General features: G+C 49.6%; 1 protein-coding gene across 1 annotated transcript; it reads left to right on the top strand.

Annotated features, from left to right (window-relative positions):
* Window positions 1–245: 245 nt before the first annotated feature.
* Window positions 246–563, top strand: METTL24 (methyltransferase like 24). Its single transcript, XM_069607263.1, is given in 1 exon segment — window positions 246–563. A coding segment is annotated over 1 exon segment (318 nt).
* Window positions 564–16,989: the final 16,426 nt, after the last annotated feature.

Below are 16,989 nucleotides of genomic sequence, written 5' to 3'. Positions count from 1 at the left end.
TTGCCTGAGCCCTTCGCCGGCTGCCCTGTGGGATCTGCTAATGGAATGGTACGCTGGGTCAGCTGAACTGTACCAGTCTAGGAGGGTGGGCAGGGGGAGGCATGGAAGGAGGGCCACGGGGAGTAGAGAGAAGGCCTGCAAATCATGCTGATGCGATCGAGGGTTGAGTGCTACTCGAGGAATGGACAGGTCGCTAGGACTCACCACAGGAGCTTCCCAACGTGGATGCTCCTTTCCAGGGTCAGATGCAGGCAGCAAAAGAGTGGACAATTTTGGACAACCAGATCCTGGAAGACGTAGCTGAACGCATTCAGCAGCTGGTACTGAAAGTCCACCTTCACTGGCCGGGATTTGAAGTGAGTGGAAAGGACCGCAGCATCATCAGATACTGGTAAAGCCTCCTGAAGGAGCTTCACCGTGAGGACTTCAGGATATTCCACACTTGCAAGGACTTGTCTAAGCCAGAGGCCTTCCTAAAAAGTGAACTTTTTAAGGCAAGCAGCTGCTACACAATAAGTTGGGTGAACACAAAGTGGCAATATAATCCACTCTGTTTAAAGTAATAAACTGCTCTTAAACACGCTGAAAAGGGTCCTGAACCCTGCACTCTGTTGATCCTTCCAAGTCCCCCAATCTATCACCCATTGACTGACTTCTTCCTTACTAAGTTTGAAACCATCATTCGTCTGCAAGTTCTGCAGCCCTATCTACTAGTATTGGCTCTCTAAGCTCCTTTTCTTGAGATTCCCTCTCTACGCCCGCTTCATCCTTCTCCCTCGATTCACCCACTTTGGAAGGTGACGTCATATCCATGATTCTACAGAATCAATAAGGCTGCCCCTTTAAATAGTCGTTCCAGCTTCTCTGGTTAAATCAGTTAATTCTGCTATTGCTTCTTTGTTTACTCTTATTAAATCTCTGGTTGCTCTCAGGTCCCTTTCCTCCAGCGTTTAAAACACACCACCATCCTACTGCTTCTCAAAAACCCTTCTCTAGACTCTTCTGATCCCTCTAATTTCCACCATATCTTTCTTCTCCCGTACTAATCTAAACTGTTGAAAGGTTTGGTTCCCTAACAACTCTCTATCTTAACTTACACATCTGCTTTCCCCTCAACAATCTGGCTTCTGGTCTGGCTATTCCACAGAAACGACTCTCCTGGGTATATCTGATTCCATCAGTCATGCACGCCATCTCAAGCTTTCCTATCAATTCTCCTTGATCTTAGTGTAGACTTTGACAACTTGATCACCCCACTTTGCTTACAACTCTTTCCTCCATTGGTTTCTCTGGCACAGTGTTGAACTGGTTCTCCGCCCAATCTAATCGTTCCTTTTCTGTTTCTTGGAAGGGCTCCTCTCTTTGTTCTTTTCCTCTTTCTCATGGTGTACTGCCAAGGTCGGTCATTGGTCCTGTCTTATTCTTGCTTTACACCTCTTCACTTAATCCTCTGATCACAAGTTTAGGGGTTTAGGCACATCTCCATGCTGATAACCAGATTTGTCTTTAATTTCCCCAATCCTATTAATCATCGTCTCTCCTCTTGTTTGTCTGCCAGCTCTGCCTGGATGTCTTCCCCATTCAAGGCCTTAATTCAGTGGCAGAGTTAAGTTTTGATGCCAAGGGGGGTGAAGTGCTCCTTAGGGTGGGACCTCTCCGGTCGAGTCAGAGACAGGTCGGGGTCACTACCATTTCCTTATTTTGCGGCTTGAGGACTGCTAGGGGCAGAAACGGGCTTTCATTATAAAATAAGGAAGGGCCAGCCACAACACGGCAATATATATTCCTTCCTTTATATATTACTTTTGTTAATTCGTTATGGGGCTTACAATGTGTGCTCGCACTCCCTGACTCTTAAGCAATGCCCCCATCTCTCCATAGGCTATATAAAGTGCCTTCAACATTGCCCCTCTGGCCTCGGCACACACACTAAACGCTGGCTGGCCGGGCATCGCGAAACCTCAACCGAGCTCAGCAGCTGCATGAGGATCTTGCTTTGGAGAGGAGGATTCCTGCAACATGGAGAGTGACTAGGAGGCCACTGCATGCACGGCCACCAGCAACACCCGTGTGGGACTCCCAAGCGGTTACAAAATAAATACACTTTTATGACACAGACACACACCCCGCTGAGATTGAGAACATGCCTCTATGCTCATAATTGCTGAACCCATATGCATGCATATTTATAAATTGCCAAACCCATACCCTCACCCAGAATAATTTGGCTCACACATTGTCAAGTGTTGGCAATAAAAGGCCATAGGTTTTATTGTACAGATATGGTTATGCAAATAACAATAATCACATATAATAAGATCATAACAATACTTTTGGGCAGCGGGTCTTGGGGTTACCCCCTCTTGCCTGTGCCCACCTTTTCATGTCCCACGACTTGTGGGCACCGTACAGTGCCCTGTACTTCTTTTCCTTTGTTCTTCTCCCTTATTTGTAGGGTGGGAGGGCTTTGTGGTAAAGAAGCAAAGGTTTGGAAGGCACGGAGTAAGCAGTGCACCTCCTGTGTGTTTGGGTCCCTGTTCAGGGTCCACAAACTGATTGTGTTTTCTCAGAGTGTGCTGCTCTGTATTTATAAGACCTAGGGGAGCCCTGGGTCTTTGATATGTATAGTAGTGGGGGCTGTTAAGTTTCAGCCCCCGGCCGGATAGCCGACTATCTGGCACCCCGGGGGGGCAGGTCTTTGAATCTTATCCCTGCCTGCCTGCTGGTTTCCTTAGGTGCTTAGCACCTTGTTGCATGAAGGAAGGGTGAGGTGATTGCTCACACCTCACCCTTCCTCAGCATTCTGTTGTACAGACTGCGTGTCTCTTCAATTTAAGGGCGGGAGAGGAGCAGTGAGGGGGAGAGGTTGGGCTGCCCCTCTCCGGGCCTGCTGATGGGAACAGCAGTTACCCTGCCTCGCTTTGTGAGGCACTGCAGCATTGCCCATAACTGCTGAACCCATATGCATGCATATTTATAAATTGCTGAACCCATACCCTCACCCAGAATAATTTGGCTCACACATTGTTTGTCAAGTGTTGGCAATAAAAGGCAGTAGGTTTTATTGTACAGATATGGTTATGCAAATAACAATAATCACATATCATAAGATCATAACAATACTTTTGGGCACCAGGTTTTAGTGTTACCCCCTCTGGCCCGTGCCGCCACACGTGGGCAGGTTGACGCTGATCACGTTCCCCCAAAAGTATCTCCTATAGACAACCCCTGGAGGCTAGAGTTGCTGTGATTTCTCGAAAGAAATGTTCCATGCCCTCGATTGATAGGTGGGGGCCGTCTTTCTGGAAAAGGTCCGGGTCACCAAGTGTAATGGCTGGGTGCTTTATGAAGCCCAGTCCTCTTGCTGTACAAAATATTTCTAGCCCCCTGTTGATTTTTCGTCTGGAAATGTCTACAGATTTGTAGCAGTTGGCCCCATGCCATTTCTTTCTGGGTAGGATGGCCGAGAAGTATATTTCTGTTCCTTTCCAATTATGTGAGATACCTGCAAGGGATGAGCACATGTCCTCAAGTAACTTTCTCCTCCCAAAAGATACTAGGTCATTGCCCCCTAGGTGTATGATCAGAAATTCTGCCGGGTCTCTGCATGCGACTAGTTCTGCTAATGTTTCGTAGATTTTTGTCCATCGTAGGCCTCTGTAGCCCCACCATGAGGAAATAGTGTTCCTGAAAGGTGGCCTTTCTTTGGTCTCCTCTGCCCATCGGCCTGTCCTGAAGATAAAAGAGTGGTCGACTATCCATGCTGATTGAAGAGTGGTCCTCCCTTCGCCTGGTGTTTCTGTATGAAAGGGGGGCGGGGGGAGAAAGAAAGGGTGAGGGTGGCTGGCTATATTAGTTGCGGTCTGATTTATCTTTTGTAACAATCTGATTTCCAGCCCCCTATGTTTTTTTAGTTGTTGGGGAGCAAAACCTCCTTGCCATGCTGAGGTAGCAGCACCTATTCTGAAGGAATGGGTGCCAAAACCCCTGGGGTCCCATCCCGCATTGTTACTAGCTTTCAACAGCACTCCTTTGAATTGGTAGCAGCTTAGTGCCGAGGTGTCCTTGTGGATCAAAAACCTCCCCCCAACCTTGGGTCTTTGTGCATGGTAGAGGTTGGTAATACATACCGGGCAGTTTACTGCCTCATCTATGCAACAGATGTTGATGGTTCTTTTTCCCCCCAGTTTTTGATTGTTGGATTTCTATGCTGATGCTCTCCTGTGTGACCCTGACTTCCATGACGCCCAGCCCGTTAGTGGCCTTGGTGCTGGAAGCAATGAGCTCTCCCACCCGGAAAGCCCCGAAGTATGCCAGGGAGAAATCTGTTCTGAACAATAGGATCTCGTAAGGATGCCAACATATGGCTTCCAGCTGGTTTGTGATTTGTACCAGTTTGGTGAAATCAAGGGGGCGGCGGGTGTCTACCTGGGGGCCTTCTATTCTGCCCCAGCCTTTCAATGCATAAGAAATGAGGGCGCTTTGGGTGGGGTCCGCGTCACCCCGTATTTTTGAGACTGCAACTAGGTGTCTTTTAGCCAAATCTATATTAAAGCCTTGTTCATGTGCCCATTTAAAAAATATTTCTATGTCTTTAAATCGTTATTAACTCTACGTGTTTTAGACCTGTGGTTTTAAAAACTGTTTGTAAGCACTTAATTTACTGCGCTGTGGTGGTGCTTGCCAGCGCTTTCCCTGCCATCTGTGTGGAAGCCTAGGGAGGTGTTGGCACTCGTCTTTGAGGTGCCTGGTTCTTGTTGGACATCCAGCCTTGGCTCTCTGGCACTGGCATTGATGTAGTTATATTATCGGCAGCCGTGTTTGAGGTGCCTGGTTCATGTTGTGCATCCCTGCCTGGGCTCTCTGGTGCTGGCGTTGATGCCGTTATTTTTGTTTTCCCACTATTTACCAGCATTCTGCTGGTATTGGCGTCATCTGTTCCTGGGCGTGCGGCGCTAGCTCCCGGAATCTTGGCCACTGAAAGCGAGATAAAGCATCTGCAATGTTATTATCTGCCCCAGCAATGTGTTTAGCTTTGACCACAATGTTTTCTTGTAATGTGACTGCTGTGATGGCTCGTAGGACTCTTAGCACTAAAGGGCATTTGGTAGGCCTTCTGTTTATGAGCCTACAACTGCCATGTCGCACCAGACCAAGAGTTCTGTGTTAGCCAGCTGCCTGCCCCAGATGTATAATGTTAGCCAGATGGGAAACATTTCTGGAAGGGTGAAGTTTTTTGTCCACCCTGCCTGTTGCCATGAGTTGGGCCAGTGTCCTGCCACCCATTCTGTGTCTAGTATGGCTCCAAACCCCTTGCTCCCGGCTGCATCGGTAAAAAGGACCCTTTTTGTACATGTATTCAAAGGCGTTCGCCAAAGTGAGGTCCCGTTGAAGTTTTTTTAGGAAATTCCTCCAGATTTCCAAGTCTTGTTTCACCTCTGCGCCTAGTCGGATGTGTAGGTGGGGTTTGGTAAATGATTTGATTTTTAGTTCCAGGCTTCTGGAAAATACCCTCCCTTGGGGGATTATTCTGGCAGCGAAATTGAGACTGCCTGCTAAAGATTGAAATTCTTTAACTGTGCCTTCGTCTTTTGTTATCAGGGCTTGAATCTTCTCCAAGAGTTCTGCAATTTTTGTTTTCGGGATCCTGCATAGTCCTTGTGCAGAGTCGATTTCAATGCCCAGGAAAATTATGTTGGTGGCTGGTTTGGTCGTTTTTTCTTTTGCTTGAGGTATTCCCGAGTGTGCGGCCATTCCTTCTAATTTCGTCAGAGCCCCATTGCATTCTTCTGGGTTTGCTGGGCCCATTACCATAAAATCATCTAGGAAGTGTACTACTTTGGTTCCTGGTCTCTGCTTTTGAAAAGACCATTGCAAAAAGGAGCTGAATTGCTCGAATAGGGCACAGGATACTGTGCACCTCATTGGGAGGCATCTGTCTACATAGAATGTGTTGTTAAAAGAAAAACCTAACCATTGTTAGGAGTCTGGGTGGACTGGCAATAGTCTGAAAGCGGATTCAATGTCTAGTTTGGCCATCAGGGCGTTCCTGCCACATTCCTGTATGAGTCTTACTCCCTCCTGGAAGTGTGTGTGTGTAGGAAACTGCGGATTCCGTGTGTGGAATGCCGTTGCTGAGGGATTGGCCTTTGGGGTAGGATAGGTGGTGGATTAGTCTCATTTTTCCAGGGTCTTTTTTGGGGACCAGGCCTAGTGGTGATATTATGTATTCTTTGAGGGGCATGTCCACCGATCCTGCCTAAAAGCAGTTCTTTCCTGATTTTGCTCTCCACTATTTGGGGGTTGCCCCTGGCCCATTTTAGGTTTAGTGGGATGTTCTGTGACCCTGTGCCCTGAAATGGTGACAAAACCCTTGGAGAAACCCTGCCAGATGGTCTCGCTGGTTTCTCTGTCTGGGTAGTTCAATAGCGCATCTCTAAATTTGTTTGGGTTGATTGGTGTTCTTCCGAGTGCCAAATCTGGGGTTGAAAAAGCGTTGTTGGCACTAGTCTTTGGGATTTTTGGCTGGCAGTCTGGTGGAGTTGCTTGCTGCGTGGTCACTGTTGCAGTTTGTGCAAGTGTGTTTGTACCAGCATTCTTTACCCCAAGAGCATTGGTTTTTCCCAAAATTCCTGCATGGGGTGTTGGGCTTTTGAACTATGGTTTTTGTTATGCCTTTGGGTATTAGACTTAGCCACCCATGGCTGGGTCTTACGAAAGGGCTGTTCCCCCTTTTTATGTTTCTCATTATTGTTATTTCTGGGACCTGTGTTTTTGGTATTCTTGGAGGGGTTCTGGGAGGCCTCTTCCTCCGCTGGAGGCTCGGCATTTAACATGTATAAATCATTTTGGACCTCGTCCCATTCTATAGCTGGCCTCTCTGACATGTTTCTCCTAAATCTGATGTCATATGCTAGCCAGGTCTTCCCTTTCTGAGCGACTTTAACCTCTCTTATCTTATCCATGTAGGCCCATATTTTTCTCCCATCATGGGGAAATTTCTCCGCATAGATTGTTGCCAAGATGGCGAAAGCTTGAAGCCAGTTGTCCCACTTCTGTTCCACCTGGGCGTTTCTGACTAGGACTTTCTCTTCTATCTTTTTAGGGTCCCTAAACACATCTTTTCCTTTGCGTTGGACTTCTATTAATGAAAACATTTCTATGAATTCCTTGGCCCATATGGCTTCTTTGATTGTGGCATCAATGTTTCATGCTAGGCATCTTTCATATCTATTCAGTATTTCAGTCTGGAAAGATTTCATTTTTAAATCTAATTGGGCATTGCAGATGATTGCTATGTCTGTTGGATTGCTGTTGCTCTGCCCTGTTTGACCTACTGTAACTGTATTGGGAGATGACCATGCCTTTAAAGCTCCTGATGGGTCTGCCGTGGTTGCCATTGGTGCAACTGTGGGGGCAGTTGTTGGTGCTGCTGGCACTTGTGGCTGTGCTGTGGCTGGTGCTGGTATTGCTTGGATTGTTGCTGGTGGGGGGGGGGCATCGATATGATAGGTTCTAAGGGTATGTTGTGGTTTGTTAGCCCTTGTTCCCCTGTTTGAGGCAATTGCTTCTCCCTCATTTCCCGCAATAACTGCTGCATTTCAGACATATTCTCGCACAATTTTGCCAGTTTTTGTTACCTTTTCTGGGGCCATCCGTCACTTTGTCTCTTTGATGGTGTAGTGACGTCATCTTGGCTGAGTGGCATGGTTATCCCATCCCTTGGCAGGCTGTACCTATTCTCCCTCACCCAAGCCCAACCGTAATGCTCTGCTTCTTCTATGGCTGCCAATAGGTGTGGGGACTTGGGTTTTTGTGCTGGTGCGGTGACATCCGCCGATTTCCGTTTGGGGCCCATGTTTTCTTTTTACCTGTTTTGGTTGGAAAGATAAGCCCAATGAGTTTTCCCTGCTGTGTCAAACACTCTCTGCACAGTTGTCAAATCTTGAGCTCTCTGCTCTGGTTTGCTTGCACCAGTTGCTATTTACATTTATACAATTGAAATGACCCAGGTTGCCGTTTCCCGTGCAGGGGAAGTGTCTATTGTTGTCATATAGAATTGAAAATTATTTTCACAACCCGTTTAGGATGTTGGCGCTGGACGGTTGTTTTGAAACCCCAACTTTTCAGGTACGGGTCACGCCACTTACTGACGTTGTCACAGATTTTGGCAATAAATTCGCTTTAGTTCAGCAGAAAAATGCATGTAGCTGATAAAAAATGCCTGCTAGTCTGCAAAACAAACTAACCCTCTCTGGGGTTGTTTCTGATGCTTCCTTAGCCTTCAGAATGTTGGTCTCCCGGGCTGGGCTCTCCCCCCTGCTTCTTGTGCTTACTTCGTGAAAGATTTAGCAGGGCAGCGCGTGTCCCGCGTCTGCTGGGGGAGCGGCTGACTGCGGATGTTTACTTTATCCCACTCGCGTAGGAAAAAAAAGTTCCTAATGCGCTCGTTCGGCGCCCGGCGTGGCAGCTTACCTTGAAATATACGTATACTGGAAAGATGCCGCCTACGCCAAGCCGCGCTGCAGGATTTCCTCCCTCTGCTCTGGTAATTGGATTCTTGTTACTTTTGCGATTCTTCCAGGGAGACTGTTTTCTTAGTCAAATGTTCGCCGCTCGCTTCTGTTGAGTTGAACAGGTCAATGTTAAAAGGGGAAAAAGACGCGGCGAAATGCAACAAACTTTTAAGAGGGTAAAGAAGCAAAGGCTTGGAAGGCACTGAGTAAACAGTGCACCTCCTGTGCGTTTGGGTAGCCGTTCAGGGTCCACAAACTGATTGTGTTTTCTCAGAGCATGCTGCTCTGAATTTATAAGACCCAGGGGAGCCCTGGGTCTTTGATATGTATAGTAGTGGGGGCTGTTATGTTTCAGCCCTCGGCCGGATAGCCAACTATCCGGCCCCCCAGGGGGGCAGGTCTTTGAACCTGATCCCTGCCTGCCTGTTGGTTTCCTTAGGTGCTTAGCACCTTGCTGCATGAAGGAAAGGTGAGGCGATTGCTCACACCTCACCCTTCCTCAGCATTGTGTTGTACAGACTGCGTGTCTCTTCAACTTGGGGGGAGGAGAGGAGCAGTGAGGGGGAGAGGTTGGGCTGCCCCTCTCTGGGCCTGCTGGTGGTAACAGCAGTTACCCTGTCTCGCTTTGTGAGGCACTGCAGCATTGCCCAGAAACACACTCTCAAAACAAAAGACTGGCACTGCTAAAATGGCTAGGTCAAAACAGCGTGATGTTCTCTCTCGCTCTGCTCCGAGACCGAAAGATCCAACATTGTACAGTCTATAGAGGCAGTGTGCACAACAGGCTATAATACAAATAAACATAGCTGTAGTGCAAGACTGCTGTATACAGTGCTTCTTCTTACCATGCTTTGCACCACTGGTACACAATTTATTGCCCAGAAAGAAAAAACTGTTTTGCTCCTTCGTGTGATTGAACATGTAAAATAAATGCTGTGAGCACAGACCTCAGCAGCAAACACCCAACAGATACGGAATAAGCCATCTGTTCTCTGCAGCAACTGCAGTGTACAAGAACAGCGTGTGGCTGACTATACCCCAGGGGGTCAGCCACAGATTGCATTGGTCGGTTTAGTCACGTTAGTGCAGTTCCAGTGTATATAATTGAAGAGGAGGAACCCCGGCCCCCAAGACAATACACAACCCTGTAGGGAGAGGTTTGTTTTGGCAATGTAACACGTTCTCAGACGACGGTCGCTGTCCCTCGGGACTGTCATTAAGGTCAGGTGTAGAGACTCTAATCTCACCTCCTCTTCCCCTCTTTTGGAACCCAACTGCCTCCTCCTTGGCCTTGCTGAGGCCACAGAAGCCCAGGGAAACCTAAATCAACTAACACCACCAGCATCGAAAGACATGGAGGGCAAGAGAGGGTGCACAGCCCATCAAACGGCCGTGTCACCTCCATTCAATTCACAGGGCCTCAGAGTGCGGAGACATTGCCTAAAGAATAGGCATTGGCAAAGCCAACATTTGTGACTTTTGTGTAGGCCTGGGGAGGCATGTGCCAGGCACTGCCATAATGGGGGTACCTGGCTAAATAACATGGCAACTTCTGCAAAAATGGCGCCACTACCTGGGCATGTGATTGGAGGGCCTGGCATTGGCAAGTGCCTATCCCATACCTACACAAAAGCAAAACTGTTGGCTTTGTCCATGTCTGTTTTTTATCAGGACTTGAGTGCAAGGACTAGATCTAAATCAAGTGGCTGATGGTATGTACATGGTTAAAACATTTGTATTACATCATTAGCACACGTACAACTGCAATTAAACAATTACCTCTCAGCAGACTGCTTGAAAATAACACCGGGTGTGCAAGGTTTGATGTTAATGATTTAAAAATCTAATTCAAAGAGAGCCCAGAAGGATGCGTTTTGGGCGAGGAGAGGCGGGTAGTGCAGGGGAAGGGCCCGCAAGGGTTAGCATGGCCATGGGCAATCAATGGGTGGGTGAATAACTATAAAAAATAAAAATAAAAAAAAAATAAAAAAAAAAACACACGCTGTGTATCCCTTCTCCAATGTCGAGCTGTATTCCCATGCGCAATTTCAGCTTATAGGTTAGCCAAAACTAAAAACCAGCATGTGTTGCCACGATTTTGACAGTGGGGATCCTGCCTGCAAAGATACCCGTGTGAGATAATGGACCTGATTTACAAACGCGTTTTACAATAGCGCAACCCCATTGAAAAACGCGTTGTAAATCAGACCCAATGTCTTTTAAACGTGTACCAAAACGCAACCGGCCCACTTGGAAGGAAAGGGGTTTTGCTGGCTGCGCTGTGCACACGTTTTAACCAAGGTTGCAACATCCGTGTGATCTACTGCTGTTTCAATCGCTCGAGAAGTAGTGCATCCAAAAACGGCTAAAGGAAATGGCAAAGGGAACAGTGGCGGGGAAGGTAGGGAAGCAAACCGTGTGGATGATGGGCTATGAAGTTTAAGATCGAACACTACTAATATTTCAGCAGAAATGCAAACATTCTTATTACTACAAAGCATCACAGCGTGGAAGTCTTCACATCTAACCAGCACTGATGAGCGCAGCCACATGTGTGTCCAGGATCACAACATTTGTTAAAGAGAATAAAAATTAAGATATAGTGGAACATTTGGTAGCTTAGCCACGTGAACCAAGTGTGTAGGATTTATTAAAATTGAATAAAATATAATACGTATATCTAACACAACTTTACAAAACATCTGCTTTTTGGATGGTGGAAGGGTCAAATGGAAGGGTGGTAGGGAGCCACTTTTGGGATGCTGCAAAATTAAACCTTAGTGTGACATCTCTGAAGAGAAAGAGGGATGAAAAGAAAAAGGTAGAAGGATTCAGAAAGAAAGATAGAAGCAAGTGTCAAGTAAAGAATGCAGAAGGGGAACCGAAAAAAAGAAAGCAAAGGAAGGACGGGTGGCCATTATACCATACCTGCTGTGAACTACAAAGAGGACAACTAATAAAGGACAAGGGAAGGTTTGGGCAATCGGCACCAGCGATACCCCGAGTTCCTTGATAACCAATCATCCGGGTAGTCATGACTTAGCCAGCAGCCAACTGGACTAATTTTGACACTGTGCCGCAAAAAGCGGAGTTTAACTTTATATATCAACAAAAAGAAGCTGCAACAAAAAAACAAAAAGGCAGAACAGAAATATACAGATCTGAATTCCGAACTTGGGGACAGGCAGGCGCACACTTATTTACGTACTTCTTGAGCGAGAGGGTCTCTCTCCCTCTCTCTCCCTCCCTCCCTCCCTCCCTCCCTCCCTCCCTCTTCCTCTCCAAATCCCTCTAATATGTCTGGGCAGGAGGCAGCAGCAGAGGCACAGGCGGGCAGCGGGGAAGGAGTTAGTCACTGACTAGCGGCAAGTCGGCAGTTGCGGCACAGACACACACACGGTCCAGGGCAGGGGCGCCGGGCCAGCAGCAGTATGCTGCAGCAGTCAGTGGCAGACTTACAGGGAACGAACGGCACGATGCACAAGTCCACTCCGAAGCAGGCCGGGGCGCTGCTGCTCCTGTGGACTGATAAGTGCATGCATTGGCGTACATGCCTGGACATGGTCCGGACTCCCAAAAGGCACGCGCCAGCAGTTCAGTTGTTTCTGGGCTGCTGGGATAGAATTTGCAACATTTATAGCAAATGTGCCTGCGTTGCGCATCTGTCGTGGCTCCAGATAGTCAGGCAGCAGGCCTGGATCAGGTCGGCACGACAGGGCATGGGAAATGGAAACTGGGGTACCTTCTTCCTACCCGTTACATGCCCTATGAGCGCAGCAATCTCTTCATAGTGCTTGTTATGTTCTGTCCGCGGCACCGCGGGGCCCGGGGATAGAACGTTCGAGGCCGCGGAGGTAGGCCCCAGCTGCGCAGCTCGGCGGGAGCTAATAAAACACACACGCACGTATCAGGTTGTGATGCCCCGGGGCTGCCTCCTCCTCGCGGGGGCAGGGCTTTTATTCGGGACGCCGGGCGGTTACAACTTTCCTCCTTTATTTTAACTTAACTCAAATTTAACAAAACACATGTCACACACATTTTCAAATACTCTGCTTCAACTGGGCGGGGGGGCATCCCCTCAGAGTTCTCCAGGGGGGTTTCAGCCGGCAATAAGGGCCCAGGTGGAACCAATGCGCATCAGAGGTCTACAAAGGAGCCACCCATGCACAACACACCCTCCCCAAAACCATTACATCAGCAGGAGCAGGGACGAAACCGCAATAAGGGCCCAGGTGAAACCAATGCAAATCAGAGGCCTACAAAGGAGCCACCCATGCGCAACACACCCTCCCCAACACCATGCTGCCCTTTGGAGCCGGGAGCCTTGATGTTGACATCTACCTGCTGCGCCTGGAGCTACAGAGGCCAGCCAACCAGGCCAGGGCCCTGGGAGTGCAGGGGGCAGTGGGGATGAGGAGAAGGAGGAGAACAGCACCAGCAAGGCGGCCAGCCATCCCCAGGGTCAGGCCAACACCCTGGGCCCTGACTGATGGTCAGTTGGTGACAGAATATCGGCTGGACAGGGCAACCATCACCCAGGTTCTGGACACAATCCAGGGTGACATTGGCAGCCGCATAGCCACCAGCACAGCAGTACCTCCCCCAGTGAAGCTCCAGTCTGTGCTTCAATTTCTTGGGACTGGCAGCTACCAACATACCGTTGCCATGATGCATGGAATGGCCCAGTCTACATTTGGTGCCATGCTGGGACAGGCGCTTGATGCACTGTTGAATCATGTGAACAAACACATTGCATTGCCAGCCACACAGGCACAGGTGCACCAGCTGAAGGGTCAATTATATGCCATTGCCCAAGTCCCGAATGTAATAGCAGCCCTGGACTGCACACATGTGGCACTCGTACCACCCCAGGCACATGAGGCCACCTACAGAAACTGTAAACAGTACCATTCCCTCAACATGCAGATGACATGTGGTCCTGACCTCACCTTCAGCCACTGATGTGTCCGCTACCCAGGATCCACCCACGACTCCATGGTCCTGCGCAACAGTACCCTGCCGGCGTACATGGAAAGGCACCGAGGCCAAAACACATGGCTACTGGGTGAGTACAAATGTATACCATAAAGCATGTCAATCCACAACTGATGGTGCCTGTCACAGAATCCATTATTCCCAATAGGCAGCAGCATTACTGCAGCATACACATTCAAGCACCTTGCACGAACCTTGGACATGTCCAACACATCAGAATACACCCATGCAGGATGTAAGACATGTGGCGGCACAGTGACATATGGAAGCCCCACCACAATAAAGCCTCCTGCGTGAGTAGCACCATGGCTCCCAACACTGACAGTACAGAAATCCCACCCTGGCCATCCGACATTAATGAAATTCCAAACCATAAGCTGGCACATCCACAAATGCACCACACTTAAGTAGGACGAGTAATGACAATGTACATCCCACGAACACTGTCCCCAAAATGTCCAGGGAAATGCATGGAGAACAGTACAGAATAGTGACGACCAGCAAATGCAACTGTAGCCAAATGGATTTGCAATGACACATGAGGCAGCCACTTCTGTCATGCAGAAGTAGATGGAAAGGCCCCCTTATCCTGCGACAAGTGAATGAGTACTGTTACATACAGAAACATAGGCGTACCAAGTGGAGAGTACCCCATTGATTCAATCGTGCCCGTAGGACAGCACACTCCACAATGTCATAGGCCAAATGACAAATATGGCAAAATCACACTGATGACAGAGCTCTGTACACCCACTGGACTTACCTTGTCCCCATACCGGCTTTCTCTCCCCTGCAGGTGATTCTGGATATCCCCAGTACATGTGGCTCATGACCCCTGTGCGTCACCCATACACGGCGGCGGATCGGGCATACAACCTTGGCCATGCCCGTACACGGATCTGCGTGGAGAGGGCATTTGGACTGCTGAAGGCACGCTTCCGGTGCCTCGACCGCACAGGAGGGGCAATGGTGTATGCACCAGAAAAAGTTGGCAAAATTGTACTGACATGTGCCATGCTGCACAACATCTGCTGTCGCAGAAATGTGCCACTGCCCCCTGATGCTCTTGTGCAGCCACCTGAGGATGGTAGTGAGGGCGAAGAAGTGCCAGAAGGTGTTGAACATGCACAAAGGATTGGGCTGAGGGAGGGGAGGTTGGCAAGACAGGGTTTGATAGATGGATTCTTTTAGAAATGGGTAATGGGCAAATTGGAAATATGTCACTTCAACATTAAATTGCATTAGTAACAATAACTACTGTCCATGCATTGTGATTTTTATAACGGGATTCATTTTCCGTCGAACAAACCCCCTCTCCCCCAAGTAAACACCCAGCACACAATTCCCCCCTCCCCCCAGTAAACACCCAGCACACAATCCCCCCTCCCCAGGTGAACACCCAGCACACAATCCCCTCCTCACCCCAGTAAACACCCAGCACACAATCCCCCCTCCCCTCAGTTAACCGCCTCCCAACTGTGCAGATAGGCACATGTGTCTTATCAGGGCACCAGCAAAGATGCCATGCACCACTAGGATGGTCGTGGGTGCTTTCCTTTTCCGTGCCCCTCTGGTGTGCGTCCCCTTATGTGGTGCATGGACCGGCTCCTAGGAGATGGCTCGAGGGAACCCTCCGTGGGTGTGGTCGATGTCGAAGGGACTGAAGGGGCGGCCATCATGTGCTGTCGCATAAGGTTGTTTCCGTCCCTGGTTTGCTCAGCAAGTGCTGAGACTGCCTCCGTCAACTCCCTCACTCGTTGCCCGAAGCCTGTCAGGGCAGCGGTACATTGTTCAACGACTCTGCGTGTGCGCGCATTGTCCCGCGCTATGTATTTGCACCCATGCCGTATAGATGCACTGACAGCCTAGATGTGCTGGCTCTGGCACCTTGGCAATTGATTCCACCCTGGCCTGTTTGGCCTCAATAATGATGAGTCGGCTCATCACTGCTGCCCAAGTGACAAAGGGCACCCCTGGTGTGTCATGTGCAGGCCTGCGACTTGTGTGCTGTCGGGGGAGGGTGCATGGTGACATGGCGCCAGCATGGACTGGGCTGCCTGACTCAGAGGCTGCCATATGATGGCGTGTCCACGATGCACAGGCACATGTCGACTTAGTGCATAGTGTGCGCCTGGGCTTCCCTGGGGTGTGACCATCCCTTTGGCCCCACTGCTTCCGGGAGAGTGCTGTCCTCCGGCATGATGGCCACGTGGAGGTGTTGCTCCCACGTCGGGCTCAGATCCAGACCTCTATACCTCAGCATCAGGGCCGTGACTGGTGGCTTGGGGCGAGCTGGCGGTGGCCTCCCTGCGGCCATGTGGCTGCTGCTGCTGTCTGGTGGGGCTCCGTTGGGGTGAAGTGGGTGTTGGCCTGGGTCGTCTCCCTTCCGTGCGGCCTCTTTGTGGGGTGGTGGTGCTGGTGGAGGCATGCTGCCATGGGCGCTGTGTTGGTGTGGCCTCCTCCCCATCATCTTCGTCCCGTTGGGATCGACGTGTGCCTGTGGGGTACATAGGGTGTGGTTTGAGTTCAATGCTACATATATTTATGTGATGCAGTTCATGCCAACAAGTGTGATTGAGGACAGTATCAATCACGCATTCAACTTGCATTCTGTTCAGTCGCCATGTGGTGCTTTTTGTGAGTGTGTACGAAGGTACACTGCATGGGAATGTCAGAGTGACAAGATTGCATGCGTGGTTGGGGTGCCCTGCGCTCTGGGTTTTGGGGTTATTCATGCATACTCAAACTCTACGTAGCTGTCCTATGGCTATGGATGTCTATCCCCTGCCCCTGTCATTCATGCACTGCACGTGCAGGGTCGTCTAGGCAGCACTACGGTTCAATGGATGTAGGCCTCACTTATGGGTGTATGCAGTACCTCTCACACATTTCTTCGCATTCATTCACCCAGGGTCTGCATGTGTGGTACTTTCAGCTGCATGCATTCGGGGGTGGGACTCACCTGCAGTTGGGTCGATGCCAGTGCCTGCCTCTGCTCCAACAATGCCCTCGATGGTGCCAACATCTATCAGGCTGTCATTTTCTCCTCCCAAGGTGTGAGTTCGGGTGGGGGTGGGCCTCCTCCAGTGGCCGTACTTGCACTCCGGTGCTGTGACAGGATGCCACGGACTCGCACGTGCAGGTTGTTCAGGCGCTTGCAGCAATCCTCCCCATCCCGGGGCACGCGCTCCACAGCACTGACCCTTTGGCTGATTGATCGTCAAATTTGTGCTCTGCGCTGGCCACTTGTTTTGTGCTGCTGCAGCTCCTCGTGGTGTATCTCGGCCTCCTCGACCAGTACAGCTAGCTCCTGGTTACTGAATTTGGGCTTTCGCACCCTGTCCAGGGCGGTCTTGCCCCTAGTGCGCTCCTGAGACATGTTTTGGGGTTGGATGGCGTGGATGGCTTCCAGGGGCTGTGATATCCGACGGATTGTCATTTCCAAGATGTCCACCGCTTTATTTCCCGTTCCGGCGGC

This window comes from Ambystoma mexicanum, chromosome 4q (assembly GCF_040938575.1).
Source record: "Ambystoma mexicanum isolate Mex_15411 chromosome 4q, UKY_AmexF1_1, whole genome shotgun sequence".
Classification (NCBI taxonomy): domain Eukaryota; kingdom Metazoa; phylum Chordata; class Amphibia; order Caudata; family Ambystomatidae; genus Ambystoma; species Ambystoma mexicanum.
This window is presented reverse-complemented; position numbering and strand designations above follow the sequence as displayed.